This window comes from Desmodus rotundus, chromosome 3, assembly GCF_022682495.2.
Source record: "Desmodus rotundus isolate HL8 chromosome 3, HLdesRot8A.1, whole genome shotgun sequence".
NCBI classification, from domain to species: domain Eukaryota; kingdom Metazoa; phylum Chordata; class Mammalia; order Chiroptera; family Phyllostomidae; genus Desmodus; species Desmodus rotundus.
The window spans coordinates 156,758,547-156,774,500 of record NC_071389.1 but is presented as its reverse complement, the minus strand read 5'-3'; the positions used below and the strand labels follow the sequence as shown (position 1 = coordinate 156,774,500).

The window sequence follows — 15,954 nt, the reverse complement described above, 5'->3', positions numbered from 1 at the left end:
TCAGTGTTAATAGTTGTTACCGTTAAATGGTAGAATTACAAATGATTTTTCTCCTTTTGTTATTCCGTTTCTTCCCTCTTTACTATTTTTTTTAGTTACTAAAGTTTTTCTAATTTTTTACAATGATTATATAATTAGGAAAAAGCGCTAATAAAATAGATGATTATAGCTAACTCTGAGCTTGCTTTACAACTTGGACATTAACACAATTACGATGCTACTTTGGTGCAAATCCAAGAAATACTTCAACAAATGTTTGGAAAGAGTTATAATGAAGTAAAAGTCCATTTCACAGGGATCTTAATAAAATGTTAAAGACACTAGTTTGTTTATCAAAAGAATTTATTAGAAAATATTACATACTACACATCTGTTTATGAAGAGCATTGTTTCAGTAGACAGCACTCCACCCTCAAACAACGTCTCACGGACCATGGGCAACCCTGTGCTTCTGAAGCTACACCTTTTGGATGGAACATTCAAGCAGTACACACTGTAACCACTTAAAGGAAGATAACGAAGAAAATGTGGTAAGTACCAGGGGGAAAAAAGCACAAAAATTTGGAATGTTCAAATAGTAAGTAACTACTTTCATTCTCAAAATTTCAGGCATCACTATAGCCTCAAACATTGGTCAATGTGACTAGTAAGTTAAATGGACCAAGGTTTCAAAGGTCAAGTTAATACTGAATCTTCATAAATACTGTAACCCCACAAAATGTTTTTGATTAAATTTATATCCATGCAAAATTAACAAATTTCTGAAAAAAGCAAGAATGGGGAATGTTAAAGCAATGTATTTTTAACATAAAGCATGCTCTTTCTAACACATTTTTAAATACTTCAAAGTTTTAAAAGTCTGAATTCTAGTCCCTAACATTCTTCACCAGCTATCTAGCTTTTAAATGTGGTCTAACCAGCACCCCAACCAGATGTGGATACACACTTGTTATTTGCAAGAAAGACGAACGTAACTCCTGGCAGTGCTACCAATGATATGTGAGGCTTGACCACACCACACCACCTAGCCTGTCTTCAGAACTTATTTTAAATATGTTTGCAAAAGATAACTGGTGTAAAGACAATTTTAAGATGTCACCCAACCCCCAAACATCATTGAAAGAAAATGAAGGGAAAAAGCAGGTATTCTCTGGCGAATCAGTCTAGGCAATGTGCTACACAATCTTCAAAGTGTGCACCAGCTTTAACTCAAAATAGATTTGAAGTTCTCACAATTGTTTTGAGAGCTCGAAACTAAAACAAATGAGGATGTGTGCGTGGATATTTAAAAGTCTTAATATTTTATCAGAAGAAATATACTTCTAAACTTCATTCCCCATCTTAATCTAAACACAAACTTTAATTAAAAATATATACAAATCAGTAGAATACCAGTATTACTAATGCCCAGAAATGCAGAATAAAGATCAAAAACTCCTTGGAAATATTTCTAACACTTTTTGGGATTACACTCATAATCTAATAAAGATTATGAACTAGCACAATCATTATTGGGACCATCATTTCAAAATATTTTGCCTATCAAAGCTAGCACCAGGAAAGTACTGTGCACTTAAAAATTGAGAAACACACAGTCTTTACTTCACAAAAGCACAGTCCTACAGAGTATTGCTCTTGCTCGTCTAGCTAGGAAAAGGGTCGGTCTGTCTCACTGAGGCATGTATCTATCTTGAGCCATTAACATCTAAGCAGCTTTCCAGTTATTTGGTATCTATTGAAAATTGTTACTAGAATAAAAGATTATCATGGAAGACAACCCATTTTTTGTTCCAAAATGCCAATTAAAACAATGGCACTATAACACTTTTCACTTACCTTTTATAAAAATTAACATATTCTAGTATTTAAAAAAAAACACCAAACCCCTAGTCCCTGAAGGCCTAACCAAACTCCATTACTTAATTCCTCTCCCTTTCCAAGACACAGACTTTAATGTGTCTGCACTTTTACAACATGCTCAATGGCCATCATGTGGTCACCAAATTAACACTTTATTCACTGGGAAGCATTTGGAGATTTCTCAAGTGTGAAAAGAATTTCATTAGTGATTAGACAGATGCACAACAACCCGAAAACCACTGAAGTGAGACGCATAACTCTACCTTAGTCCCAAGGGAGAGTCACCACCACTTAACAGCCGTTCTCCAGTTGGCACAGTTAATTCATCGTCTCCAATAGGGAGGAAATAGGAAAGAAGATAATGTTTACAAAGTCAACACTTCTTCCAAACTGGTCTTCTAAATTCAGCAAAGAAGTCAGATTGCCAAAGGTGTCAATCTAGCAAATCAAACCACTTCGTCTCAATAGGGGGAAAAAAGGCACAAAGAAAAACAAGCAGCATACCCTTTATTTGGTGATACAATGGGTCAACGGTGTTCCAAAGTCCTGAACACTGAATTTTACTCAGGTGATAATTTGTTTTTTATCTAAGCAATGGATTCAGATGTGTGCTTTAAAAATACAGATTAGGAACCCTGCAGTTGGTATGTTCTGTTATTAGAAATATTTTTCATGGTAATACATTACTTAACTTTCTATAATTAGAGGGGAAAATCATATAGTTCATACTTTATTTTTAGCCTAGCAGAATAAATGTATTATATATACATCTCTTCCAAAACCAGTGCACTTAGGAATTTCTAATTTATGCACTCCACTGTTCTAATTAAAACGCTGTACACCTTCAGTACCCACACTGCGACACAGTCCTGGTAAAAATGCACATTCCTTGAACCCTTTACTTTCCCTTGAACTTGCTTGTACTGGGAAGGCGGGAGGAAAGGATATAGAAGTTGCAGTGCAGAACTAGTATTTATTTTGAACAAAACATTATATCCTATGTTAAAAAAAATAATTTTATCAAAACCAAATTTCAATCACAGTTGTGTACGATCTTCAGTTAAAGGTACTAGTTGAAATTGCACTTTGCAGATATCTTGAGAGTGTCCTCTACAGCGCTCTCCACTTCAGCCTATGTTTTTTTCAGTAGACACAGGTTCTTCCAGAGTTTTCTTTTGGCTTCCCTTCCGCGAGTATTTGTATTTGTCTACATAGGCTTTAACCAAATTTGCCACTTTAGTAGAATTGACTTCTCCACTCTTACTATGACAAACCTATGAAAAAATGAGGGGAATTTTTTTCATAGTTAAAGGGAATAAAATGGGAAGCTTGGTGAAAAACAACTAACCCCAAACCAGACATTTTTCCATATTTCATATCTAAGATGAACTTACTCCAAAGGTAAAAAAGCAGGCAAGAATTAGAAGAAGCTACCGCTTGTTTTTCTGAGTAGACTTAAGCATTCCTGATCAAACTGGAGAAGGCTGAACACAGCGCACACAGAGCCCGCTAAAGCCGCAACTTACTTTATCTACTGCTTTCCGTACAATCTCTTTATATTCTTCCTTGGTGATATCTTTATTTTGGTAAAATGGCTTAATGGCCAGTTTTACCTCCTGTGCTGCTTTCTCTTGAATTTGCAATTTCTGGTAAGAGGAAAATGTGTAATTATTATTTGTCCAATCACATACTTCCAAAAAATTTCTTTAAAGATATAAAATTAAAAACACTGTGCATTTCTATTATTAGAAGGAGCTCATCAAACATTAGTACTGTGAACACAACACTTATTTACTGATATACATATCAAAAATTTCTAATTATGAAATATTACAAGTAACTTATTGAGCATCAACATATCTAGATAGCACCCTTCAAATAATATTAGAATTTAAGACTAGCAATAAATTCCCTTTACCACTTATACAATAGAAAGTTGTTACTTTTCAACTTTATCAGATACAAAATTATATAGGTTGCTCTCAACCTTGAACTTGCCTTGTCTGTCTTCGAGCTATCTGCGCTGGCTTCCACTGTAACACTTACTTTGCTTTCTGCCAATTTTACAGCAGCATCAGAGGCTTTGCTGTGACTCGATGATGAAGTATTACCAGAACTTGGTCCCTGAACTGTTTCCGAATTTCCTGGGGCGGCTGCTGCTGCTGGAGCAGGCAAGACTGGTGTACTCATGTTATTACTTACATGAGCAGCACCAGGAGTACCCTGTTTTAAAGAGTTATAATCAGTTAATGAATTATTTGTACTCACTAGAGGACTTTTAGTCATGTATTAGAAATAACATTAAAAAAATTCAAAGCAATTCAACCTTAGTACTTAGGAGAAATGCTATTTCAGTTCATTCCTATCTAAAGGACTCTGAAGAAAAATGGGTAACATTCTTTAGCAGACCCCTATTTAAATATGTCAATGTGACTTTTAAATTGTATGTGTATTATAATGTTCTGATACCAACACTAAAAGCAGGAACAACATTTAAAGAATAATATCTTTCCTGCAAAACTCTTTATGAAAATTAACTAAAATAAGTGCCCCCCTTTAAAGATGGGAGAAAAAGAGGCAGTGAAGTCAAATGGCTTGCAGTGAGTCAACAGCAGGAAAAGATGTAAGATCCCATATTCTGGAATTCCCTTCCCCTGTTCTTCCAACTATATCTTGCTGTCAGGATTCTAGAATTTCGGAAATGTAGCATAAAACTATAAGCAACACAATGTTTATAAATTATTATTCAAATTATCTATATGCCTCAAAGGCACCTCTTTCTTTTCAGCATAGTACATTTGTGCAAATGAAACACAGGTAGTGATGACAACGTACACCTTTAACTGGCATCTTTCCAAACAAAACAATACAAGCCTCATCACAATACTCTTTCACAAGTTCCCACCCCCTAAAGAGTCCAATGAACTAGGGAAGAATTTTAAAGCACCCACAACTTGATTCTAGTTTGGCTCGTAATCTGGTCTTCTTAATCTGAAAAAAAATGTTTGGATGTCAATGACTGCATTACGTGGCCTAGACTTGATAATACACATTTTCTTATATGGGGGTTGGGGGAGAGGTTTGGGGAAAAGTCGTGAAGGAGGGGTTATGAAAATTTACCATAAATCTAATCGAGTAATTGTTTTGGATGCCAGGAAGCCCCTTCTTGAACATCTGCCCCTAATAGCTGAACGTTTACAATGGCTATGTCGATTAAACTTGAGTTGCCAAAAACATACCTGCAACTGCTTTCCATCTGTCTGCGAAGCCATGTAGTTGACTTGCTGGGATGGTGGGGGAGGGGGTGGTGGTGGCGGTAGTCCCTGAGATACACTGGTAGGAGCGGCTACCTGCATGAGAGGTACTCCTGTGTGCAGATGCAAGGGTAGCTGAGGATGAATATTAAATGGACCGCGTTGGATGTTCATCAAAGGAGCATGAACACCCACTGGGTATGGGAAGATATTCATAGGCTGGTGTTGTTGTGCATTCACTTGTTGCTGCATTACATTCATTTGTGGTTGCATCATATTTATAGGTAGCTGAGAACCATCACCTTGTTGGTTTGTTTGGTCTTTTAGGTTAGAATCTATCGAAAGAAAAAAGGCTTGTAAAAAAAATCATGTTACATATTTCTTTAGACAGAGAAGCCAAGAGCCACTGATTATAGTAAAATTAAATAGCAATTAACAGACTCAGACCACCTAAACCAATCTCCAGTTATTTGACTTAATTCCATCATTTTCAATAATGTGGGCTGGTTCTCCAAATGAAAACATTCAACTAAAATAATTTTTAATAAGGTTAGATGATAACATCCATCAATATTAGCAAAGAATCAGTAGCTCAAGAAACTTAGTGAGTAGTTAAAGAAATAAATACAAAATTTATTTAGACTAAAACAGAAGTCAATCAATTTTTAATCTTCAACAGCTTTTTTCTTGCAATGTTAACCAAAAGAAAGCCAAGCAAAGATAAATCTTTATTAGAAGAGTTACTTATTTATATAAAAACAATGATCAAAATAATTCAAGTGCACACATATGAAATAAAATAGAAGTTAAATCCTGCATAGAAACACCCCAAATTCTTCTACTGTAGCAATTGTACTTAAAATATTAAAGTTTTTGGCAAGGTTTGGGGCACAAGTGGAATGAAAGAATATTAATGTATATGTACATTTATATAATGTAAAGTGACTGGTAAACAACCGGGATTCAGTTTAACATGAAATTATAAAGAGGGGTCATTTCAATTCATACAAATAAGGCATTAACTTATAATCTCTTTCCTCAAATAAAAGTGTTAATTAATAAACAGAACATGTTACCCTGTTCAACGGTCTCCTCTTCTTGTCTCATCCATCCAGACTGTGAACCTGAAGAATTCCTCCCACGTCGTGAATAATAGTTTTGTACATCTGCTGGCAGAGTCTTTCTCACAGCCCAACTAGATGCAGATGTCCACCCGGATCGATCTGCTGGCGTATCAAATGAGAACTCTTGCTCATTTTTCCGTTTATACGGTTGCTGTTCCACAAACTTGAAAGACTCGTTCCCTGAATCATTTGAATTCCCTGAGAGCGGTTTTCGGTTTTGCCACCGATTTTCACTTTGATCCGTATAGGCAAAACTACCTCTGTAAGTGCCTCTGCCACGGTTACCTCTACCACGGTTAGACATCCAACCTGAACCAAAGTTTTTATTCCAAGAATTCCCTGAATTTTCATTTCTATTTTCTTCCCAGTGGGAATTTTTTAACTTTTCTGGATTCCTGGTCCTTGGATCAGGCCCAGAATTTATTTTTTCTGTTACCCAACTGGGACAGTCATTTCTATGTTTGTCAGCAGAATTTGGATAGTCAGCATCTGAACTGATGTCATTTTTCTCTTTTCTTGTATTTTCATTCTGTTTCTCTGGGTCACTCTTTCTGTACCGATCATTTCCTCGTGGACATCTCCATCCATCATTTGCCCATCTTTCCTTCCACCGAGGGGAGTAACTGTCTCTGTCATTTCTACCAAATGATGAACTCTTACTTTTTGTTCTAGATCTTGATGGTGACCTAGAACGAGATCTGGACCTAGACCACCTTCTGGTTCTCCTTTCTCTCTCTCTCTCTCGGTCTCTCCTCGCCCCATCTCTATCACTTTCTCTTTCTCTGCTCCGGGACCTGGATTTTTCTCTTGGGGAGGAATCTTTCACTCTTGACTGAGACCTTCTGTTCTCTCTAGAAGTCTCTCTCTTTGGGGAGAGTGATTCTGATCTTTTGCCTTCTCTAGTGCTCTCTCTTTTTGGAGATCGAGACTGCGATCGCCTTTTTTCTCTTGCAATATCCTTTTTTGGGGACTGAGAACGAGATTTTCTCCGTCCTCTTGCAGATTCTTTCTTGGGAGATGGTGATTGAGACTTCCTGCTTTCTTTTCCAGTTTCTCTTTTGGGGGATGGAGACTGTGACTGCTTCCTTTCCCGTGCAGTGTCTTTGTTAGGAGACCAAGTTGTAGATGGGGAATGAAATCTAGATCTTCGAGTACGAGGCTTTTTGGCTTTATCTATCATGTCTATTGGGCTTTCATATGGTTGAGATGCAGTTTCAACCTTTTCACTTACAGGATCGGAAGATGGCACATTATTTTGAGAACTGCCCTCTGCCGAACTTTTATTCAATTGTTTAGCATCAGCATTTACAGCCAGTTCAATTCCAGATTCATTCTGGTCACTGCAAAATGAATCACATTCCATTGGTATCATCTCATTATTGTCTTCACTAGAACGCTGCTGAATCTGTTCAATGTGTGTGTTAGGCAATTCTGTAGATCTGGTATGTTCAACCAGAGACTCAGGCTTTTCTTCTAAAGATCCGTCTAATTTGGTGTTAAGATTATTTTTTAATAAATTATTTTCAGAGTCTTGAATACTACTGAAATTTTCATTCCCTGGAGTATCACACGTTGCAGTTATTTCTGCATCTTCAGTTTCGACATGCCCAGGCAACTGAATCTCTGAGGTCTCAACAGATGTTTTGTCCACTGTTTGTATAACTCCACCTTCAGAAGACTCTAATTTGGGGCTGTCTGCAAGCTGTTCTGTTTTTACTGTAGTATCTTTATGATCAATAATTTCTACTATAGGACTCACTATAACCTTTTCATCATTAACATCTATTATTTTTTCTTCATTAACCTCTACATTTTCTTTACTAACCACTAGTTCTGCATTCTCAGACAAGTCACCTAGGCTTGGTGTAGGTTGGTGTACTTCAATTTCAGATGCTGAACATGTAAGAAAATCATCTGGAGAATGATCTGTACCTATATCTGCTTTTAACTCTGATTCTGAGGGTCCACATATTGCGTCTTGATTTTCTAATGGACCACCTCCTTTTTCAGAAATATTTTCAGATACCTCACTTTCTAAACAAAAAACATTAGCCTTCATATCTGTATTATCAACTTTTTGAACTTCCTCCTCCTCTCCAACTAGCACAGGATCTTCTTGAGTACAAGACTCAGAATATGAAGATTCTACTCTTTCCTCTGTATCATGGTTCTCAGTATGTTCACTTTCTTCTATTTGCTCACTGCCACTTTTCAAGCCGTTAGCAGACTTATCGTCTACATTTGTCTGCACAGCACAAGTGTTACTATTTTCTTCATCTGATTGGTGCTCTTTCTCCAAAACAGGTGGTGTGTCAGACTCTGCTGTTTCATCTGCTGAATCACTGGAAGATGATTTTTCAGGGGGAGGGACAGAGCTCCGAAGTTTCTTTTTTAGTAAAGGTGGTTTTCTTCCTCTTCTTACAGACTTCCGTTTTGGAGCTTGTCTTGTTTGCTTTTCAGACTCAGCTGAAGGAGAAACACTTACAGGTGGATTGCTGTTATCTGGGGCGTCACACCCAGAATTATTTGATACTGGAGATCTCTGGGACTGAGTGACCGTTTCAGCTCTCGTGTTACGTGTAGATCTCCTTGTAGGAGTCGTTGCTGCAGGTTTTCGTCTTGATCCTCTGGTGTTCGATGTACCAGAAGTTTGCTTCTTCTCTTCTCCTTCTTGAGTATGTGCTAGTGCATATCCCTTGTAAGAAGTACCTAACAATATATATTTTTCAAAAAAGTAAAAGTATATGTTTTAATAAATTGTCACAGTTTGGCTTTACCTTACTTTACATAAAAACAGACATCTATAACAGAATAAAACAAAATACACTTATGAATAAATGTATAGGTAATATCTGAGTAATATCAGGTGTTTGTCAGCTTCCTTTAATGCTACTAAAATAAGTTATCACAAAATTTGAATCCACGTGGGCAATTTTATAGGAAAAAGAAAACAAGAAAATATGTTTGGCCTGATAACTGCCACTTGCTTTATGAACTGATATTTTACCTAGGTAAAATACAAGAGAAAACAGGTTATCCACATATAAAGACTCAACTTATTTGTCAATAATTAACAGGAAATAGAAGATGGTACTTCTAAAGATCTATGGTTTGGACACTGAAGCCCTAAACAGAAGGGAGACTTCTAATCAGTCCTCGAAAACATTAACTTGTAATTTCTTAAGTAAGAGGGATTTTCTAGTTTGAACAATTTAAAAGTCAAGTCACTGTCCAAATCTTTAGGACTTACTATTTAAACCTTATTTAATAGCTTTTCTAAGCCATCAACACTCACTTTTAAGAGATTGAAAAGAAGCTCTTAATTTTTTAAAAAGTAGGAAAAAACTTCACAAACTTTACCAAAGTTCTCTAACGATATGGTACTTGTTGGAAAAATAGTTCTTGGCATCACAGAAGAGATGAGAGGAAGGACTTCTGTTTCAATATTCCAGGGTATAAAACCAATTCTGAAAATTCAAAAGAAAAAGTAAAGACATTTTTGTTCAAATGGTTTAAAAAATTAAACCATCAATTTTTCCAAATCAGGTTAGGGATCTTAAAATACAGTGTGCCTAAATTATTTTGTGCCCAAATAGGTAAAAGTAAATTCATTGTTCAAGAATGGCTACCAACTGGCTGCAAAGAAAAAAAACCTTTAAATGCATATTTTTTAGATGAATTAACGGAGACTGAAGATCAAGGCTAATAAATATATAATAATTGTTTCTATTTAAAATAATTTAATATTTTGCCAGGATTTTTTAGCTGTTATCTTTTTTGCTATTCTAAAAAAGTCTCTAGAACAATAAAATGCACACATTTTAAGTGTACAGTTTGATGACTTTCAACCACTGTATATATCTGCATAACCGCCAACTCGATACAGAAACAGATCGTTTCCACCACTCCAGAAAGCACTGTCATGCTCCCTGCACCCCACTTCTTTCCCAGGCAACCAAAGGGATGATTCTGTCAAATTAATCAAATCAAGGTTTTAAAGAAATTAGCAAGGTCAAAGGGAAATCTGTCCACGAATAAATAAAAAACCTAAATAGTGGACAAAGAACTGTATTACTTGAATTTTGAAGCATTTCATAGATGACATCACAGTTTTTGTCACATGTCTTTGTTTTACAGTGTAGATCAAGGCCCCAAACAACAAAATATGTAAAAATTTTAAAAACTTGATTTCTGTTGCTATATTACATTTTCAAATTCCTCCATTTAACGATGATGGCCCTTCAAAGTTTCTTGTGTCCCTAAGGACCTGCTAAGACCCCAAAGCTTCTGCACCCAAATCTAATCCACTCTCAGCTTCTTTACTGATTCATATTTGTTCATCAGTTCAGGTCTCCTAACAAGACTATCTCATCCAATATAAGGTGAGATGCTAGAGTAGGAGCAGAGAAGCTTAAAAAAAAATGGTGTAACATGTACATGTACACAAATACGTAACTCCAAGAAAAGGTGTCATATTATACATATCTGGACTTCCTAATTTTACTTCTATTTGTTCCAGCCATTCCAAGTGTGTAGGGCCCTATGCAGAACTACATTGTAGTGATGTGTAAAATAAAGTCACAAGTTATTGGCAACGACATTGGTCTTTATGTACAAGCTTAATTTAAGTATTTATCATGTACCTAGCAAAGTGCTAGTAGCCTCAGGACTTAAATTAAGAAAAAGCTGTATCATATAAAGTCGTAAATGCCAAGGCAGAGTAGGGGCTTGATCAATTAATTATTTAAAGGAACACTGCGGCAGGGAGTAATTCGGCTAATGGCACGTGGGTAAGATTGGAATGGGGAAAAAGTGGAGGGAGGACAGATCTGAATACTATACCAACAATGAATCTTATCATTTAGGTACTCTCCCTTTTAAACAAATCAAATATCTACATTTTAAACAAGTAATAAAACCTTTAAGAGGCTCTTTAAATAGCCAGCTTTGTTAGACATTTGAGACACCAAAGTATAATTTGCACAAAACTGTCTTACTAACATAATTACTAAATAAGATACATTTGTACTTAAGTATCAATGATATGCTCATGTTAGCATTTAAACACATCAGTAAACAATTTCTTTTTTACCTTCCAATTCCAGGTAATGTATCAGGAAACCATGACAATTCCAGTTCCTGTCTCTTCTGCCTAATTAATGCACTGATTTCATTGACTTCTATAAATTCTGTACTAAAAGATAAATTTTACACCTTCGTCAGAATTCCAAAAATTCAAGTTTGGAGTAACACATGGGTTCATGATATATGCAGTTATTTTCACACGTAGCATTAAAAATCACATTTAAAAGAATTAGAACCTTTTTCTATTTAAAACACTTTAAAAATGAACTCATTCCTAAAGTTAGTCAAAATAATGCTTGAATTTCTATTTAAATGATAGAACTTTTTTAAAAATCAGACTAATATCATTATTGAGAGAAAAACAACCAACGCTGGTTCTAGCCCATGAACCAAAGCTACGGCAAGCAGTTCCTTCCAGCAGAAACTGTAGGTGCAATAGTTTCCATCTGAAACTAAGCAAAGAACAAAAGAAGAGAATCAAAGAAGGTATGGCTCCTGCAACAAAAAAATGGGTGCAGTTCAGCATTAAAGGCCATTCAGATGTAATTACTTTCTTTAGTGCCTTGCTAAACTCACAAATTAAATCATAATCTGTCTTGTTAGTTCGACCAACTCTATGTGATTTTAAAACTCCAATTTAGTTCTCAAAGTCCACAAACATCTACTCAGTATCGACGTCCAGTCACTGTGGACTGAAGATGACTGGGTCTACTTTGAAAGGGCCCTGCTTTTTAGGTACCACTGCCGCAATTTAACAAGTAGCCTACTTTCCTGTCATCACATAAAAAGCCTCTGCAGAACAACTTAATTTATTATTAATGGAAACAAAGCCCCACCAGCAGAGGCAGTCACTGCGTAATAGAGAACATCACAAAATGACAGGGTTTTTCTTTGCTAAAGCTAGTTTATTTTCCAAAAGAAATAAAACCAGAAACAAGGTGGGCTTTCATGTTTGTTTAGCCTGAGTTTCAATTTCTACCAAAGTTAATTATAACTAAAGCATCAAGTATAAAAAGCATAAAGTAATAGTAGAAAATACTAACCAGTAAGCTCTACAGGTAAAAGAAGATTCTCCAGTGTGACTGCTAGAAGAAAACATATTGGAGAGAAAATTTCTGAAGTACTGACTTGTACACTGATTTGATCTCGGAGGCTAGAAAAGTAAAAAGAGGTTACTGAAATAGCAAACAAAAAACCTCCATAATAGTAGGTAGTAGCTGGACTTAAATATCAGGTATCATATGTATTTATACCTGAGGCACTAATATTATACACTAAACAACCATAAACTATTATCTAAGAAAAAGATTTTCAACAAACCTTTATCTTTATTGTTGCATTTTTCTTTCTTCCCATTTCACTGTATGTAGTTTTTCCTGTACAAAAACACAAAACGACTTGGTTACCTTGTCCTAATTTTTATTTTAAAAGGCTGTAAAATCAGTATTGATACCTTCATATTGATAAAATAAAGTTAAAATATGTAGAAAAGTTGCATTTAAAATAACACTACTTACATTTATATAATTTTTCCAAATGCTAATTTTATCTTATCTTGTTAAGCCACAGATATAAGAATGTAAGAGGCCACAACAGATAAAACTGGTAAAGCATGTAATACTTCTTTGCTTAGAGCATGAGTATTAAAATTATAGTCAACATTTTCTGGCACCCTATGCAAATTTAAACCACCTTGTAACAAAAAAAAGCACATGTAAGAAGTCAAATTACTTCGTTTCAATAATGCACTTCTTATGTCCTTTTCCAGTTATGACCTAAGAAACAGGTCCTGTTAACTCACCTCAAGCAAGAGCTGACTGGGGGAACTGGGGCCATTTAACCACTGGCACCAACTTCCAGTAAGTGCCCTCTTTCCTCCTCAAACTTTATATAATAACAATTAGGAAAAGCAGAAGTGTTGATTAAAACAGCTTTCTGTTACAGAGATGTTTCTGGCTGCACTGCTCATGACTTATTTTTTAGCATTATCTGTCCCATCTGGGAATTTACTTCTATGAATACATACTTCCAGGTTAAAGAGGTAGTTCCTGCTAACCACAAAAATTGTGTTAGCATCTTTATAGTTTACTGCTCCTGGGTTTTCTTCAGATACCCGTCAGCAGACTTGCTGTCTGCAATGAGCTGCGCTGGTGCTGCCGTTGCTCTCTCCTCAGAGCTCGGGAAAAAGTCCACAATGCAAATGACAACTGGTCTTTCACTCTTCGTCCTTGCTTGGGGGCTCACTGACTGTTCAAAAGAAATCACCCTAACTAGGTGGCCTGTTTTGTGCTATTAGACAACCACACGTATCTGGGGTTCTTCTGTCAGTGCAGTTGGTTACAGCCGATTTTGTACTTCACAGCATACTAATTTCCTTTTAAGTTACTATGCACAGCTGTTTGCTTTCGTGCTATTATCCATCCTTCACACATGCCCCACCCAGAACTGCCATAACAAATATAATTTCAACACTGGGGAGTGGAGGGCTGGCTGAGTCCCAGGAACTTATCTTCCTACCCTTTGATGTGTATTTAAAAGATTTTAAAAATTGCTTAAAGCAGCCAGAAATAAAAATGTGTGATAGGTACCCTGCCACTTTCTTAGAAAGAACTATTTCCTTAGCTGGACAGAGAATTGCTGTATCGCAGCCACACAGTGGCTCTTAGGCCCTAAGGGTACTGAACTGTTTTCATTCAGGTTTCCTCCGCTCAAGACTTAATGAGTGTGTACAGTTTACAAAGCATCTCTTCACTTGGAAGCCCACCTTGGGAAGCCAGCATTAGACAAAATGCTCTCTATGGGAAGAACTGTCAGTTTTCTGACCAACACTAAGTGTGAAAATCTAGTCTAAAAGCTGTTTCACAGTTTCTGAGTGATTCTGAGGTAACAACTGAGCAGCTCCAATAACAATCTCAAAAGTGTTCACTACTAGTTGGTTTGTCTGAATTGTTTCCTGGAGACCATCTCACAAATCTACCCTACTAATCTACCTGCCTTTGGACAGCAGTGACATATATTTTCATGTAGTATTTATCAAATAATACATGTACACACTTTAAGAAGTCAAACAGCGTTTCTAGGCTTATAAAGAAAAACTACAGAAATCCCACTCTTGACTTCGTTCCCAAAGCACTCACAAATCCTTCAGCTGTTTCTTCTAATATCTGCTCCTTATTGCAAAATAACATGCTTATACTATTCTACCTTGAATTTTTTTCAGGTTCTGATATATTCTACTTTTTCTTTTATTATAGAACAGATTTTCAACTCTTTTCTTCTCATGGCACACATAAACTACTAAAATTTTGTGGTACACCAAAAAATATATTTTTTGCCAATCTCACAAAAAGTAGGTATAATTTTGATTCACTCACACCAGACAACTATTGTTGTGCTGACCACTGTCATTTTTTTTGAATTTGACAATCTAAGGGAAAAGGGTCAGTTCCCTGACTAAATAGGTATACATGTCTTAAAAATTCTTGCGGCAAAATGGTTGAAAATCACTGCTATAGAAGATAAAGACTTTTCTCTTATACCACCGATCTACCTCTTTTCTGCCTCCATCCTAATGTTCTTTTTGACATATCAACACCTGATATAAGCAATATTACATTATAACTATATAAACATTATTCACGGCTGAACCATATACTGAATTATGATTATTGTTCTTGTACAGCTGGTTGCTTTTCCTGGAGTTAATAACTGCTATGTTTTTCTCTTCCTGGTTTCCTTCTTTTATCTATCATTAATTTAGCTAACTCTACAACAGAAGTATAAATCTCTTACTACACTCAAACACATAAATTCACCCATCAAGTTTGTTCCCCACTCTCTCAGAAATAGTCTTCCCTTTTCGTGCTCTAATCTGAACTGGTAACTCTGTAAAAAAGCTGCTGTTCAATTGTCATGCTGGGACTCCTCTGTCATTATCTTGATAATCCCCATTATCTTCTTCCTGGGTTGGAACTTTTTCCAAATCCCACACTGTTCCTTCATTACTTTCTCATTCAGTAAAGCATATACAACTTTTGGTAAAATTCCAAGAAAAGGACCTGTGGGAATGAATCCATGCACTCGGGTGTTTGAGAATGTCTTTAGCCTGCCCTAACACTTGATTGGTAGTTTGGCAGGGTATACAAGTACGTAGTTTAGTAATTATTTTCCCCAGAATCTTCAAGGCATGGCCCCATTGCTCCATCTGTTGTTGATAACATTCTTTTTTATGTGGTCTGTTTTCTCTCTTAGAAGTCCTTAGGATACTATGATCTGCAGGGTCTTAGAATTTTAAGAAGCACTTAGTGTAGTTCTTTCCTCATGTACTAGGTGTTAGGTTATTTCTTTCCCTGAATACACATACCCTACTATTCTGAGAAACTGTCCTCTGTAGTACTTTCCTTGATAACTTTTTGCCTTTTAGTTTTCCTTACTAAAATTTTATTATTCAGTACTGAATTTCATGAACTACTACCCTACCATCTCTTTGACTTTTAATCCTGCTGAATTTTTTACATTTCTGCTATAATATTTTTAATTCCCTAAAGTATTTTTTAGTCTTGTGTTGTTTCATTGATGAAATATCCTTTCTCTTCTTTCTGATATTATTTTTTAAGTCCTTTCCTGTTTCT

At 35.9% G+C, this 15,954-nt stretch overlaps 1 protein-coding gene across 6 annotated transcripts in view; it reads right to left on the bottom strand.

Moving 5' to 3' along the window:
- Positions 1–324: 324 nt before the first annotated feature.
- SCAF11 (SR-related CTD associated factor 11) overlaps positions 325–15,954 on the bottom strand; it is a 70,313-nt gene continuing 54,683 nt past the window's right edge. For 5 of the 6 annotated variants that reach the window (XM_024575742.4, XM_024575743.3, XM_045184395.3 and 2 more), the window contains 9 exons: positions 12,644–12,699; positions 12,367–12,476; positions 11,331–11,432; positions 9,599–9,705; positions 6,191–8,947; positions 5,100–5,449; positions 3,859–4,083; positions 3,387–3,506; positions 325–3,134 (listed from right to left, as the gene is read on the bottom strand). In XM_024575742.4, coding sequence (XP_024431510.2) covers positions 2,988–3,134; positions 3,387–3,506; positions 3,859–4,083; positions 5,100–5,449; positions 6,191–8,947; positions 9,599–9,705; positions 11,331–11,432; positions 12,367–12,476; positions 12,644–12,699 — 3,974 coding nt within the window. In that variant the 3' untranslated portion in view covers positions 325–2,987. The remainder of the gene's footprint in view (positions 3,135–3,386; positions 3,507–3,858; positions 4,084–5,099; positions 5,450–6,190; positions 8,948–9,598; positions 9,706–11,330; positions 11,433–12,366; positions 12,477–12,643; positions 12,700–15,954) is intronic. The other variant, XM_024575744.4, reaches the window with a different exon arrangement.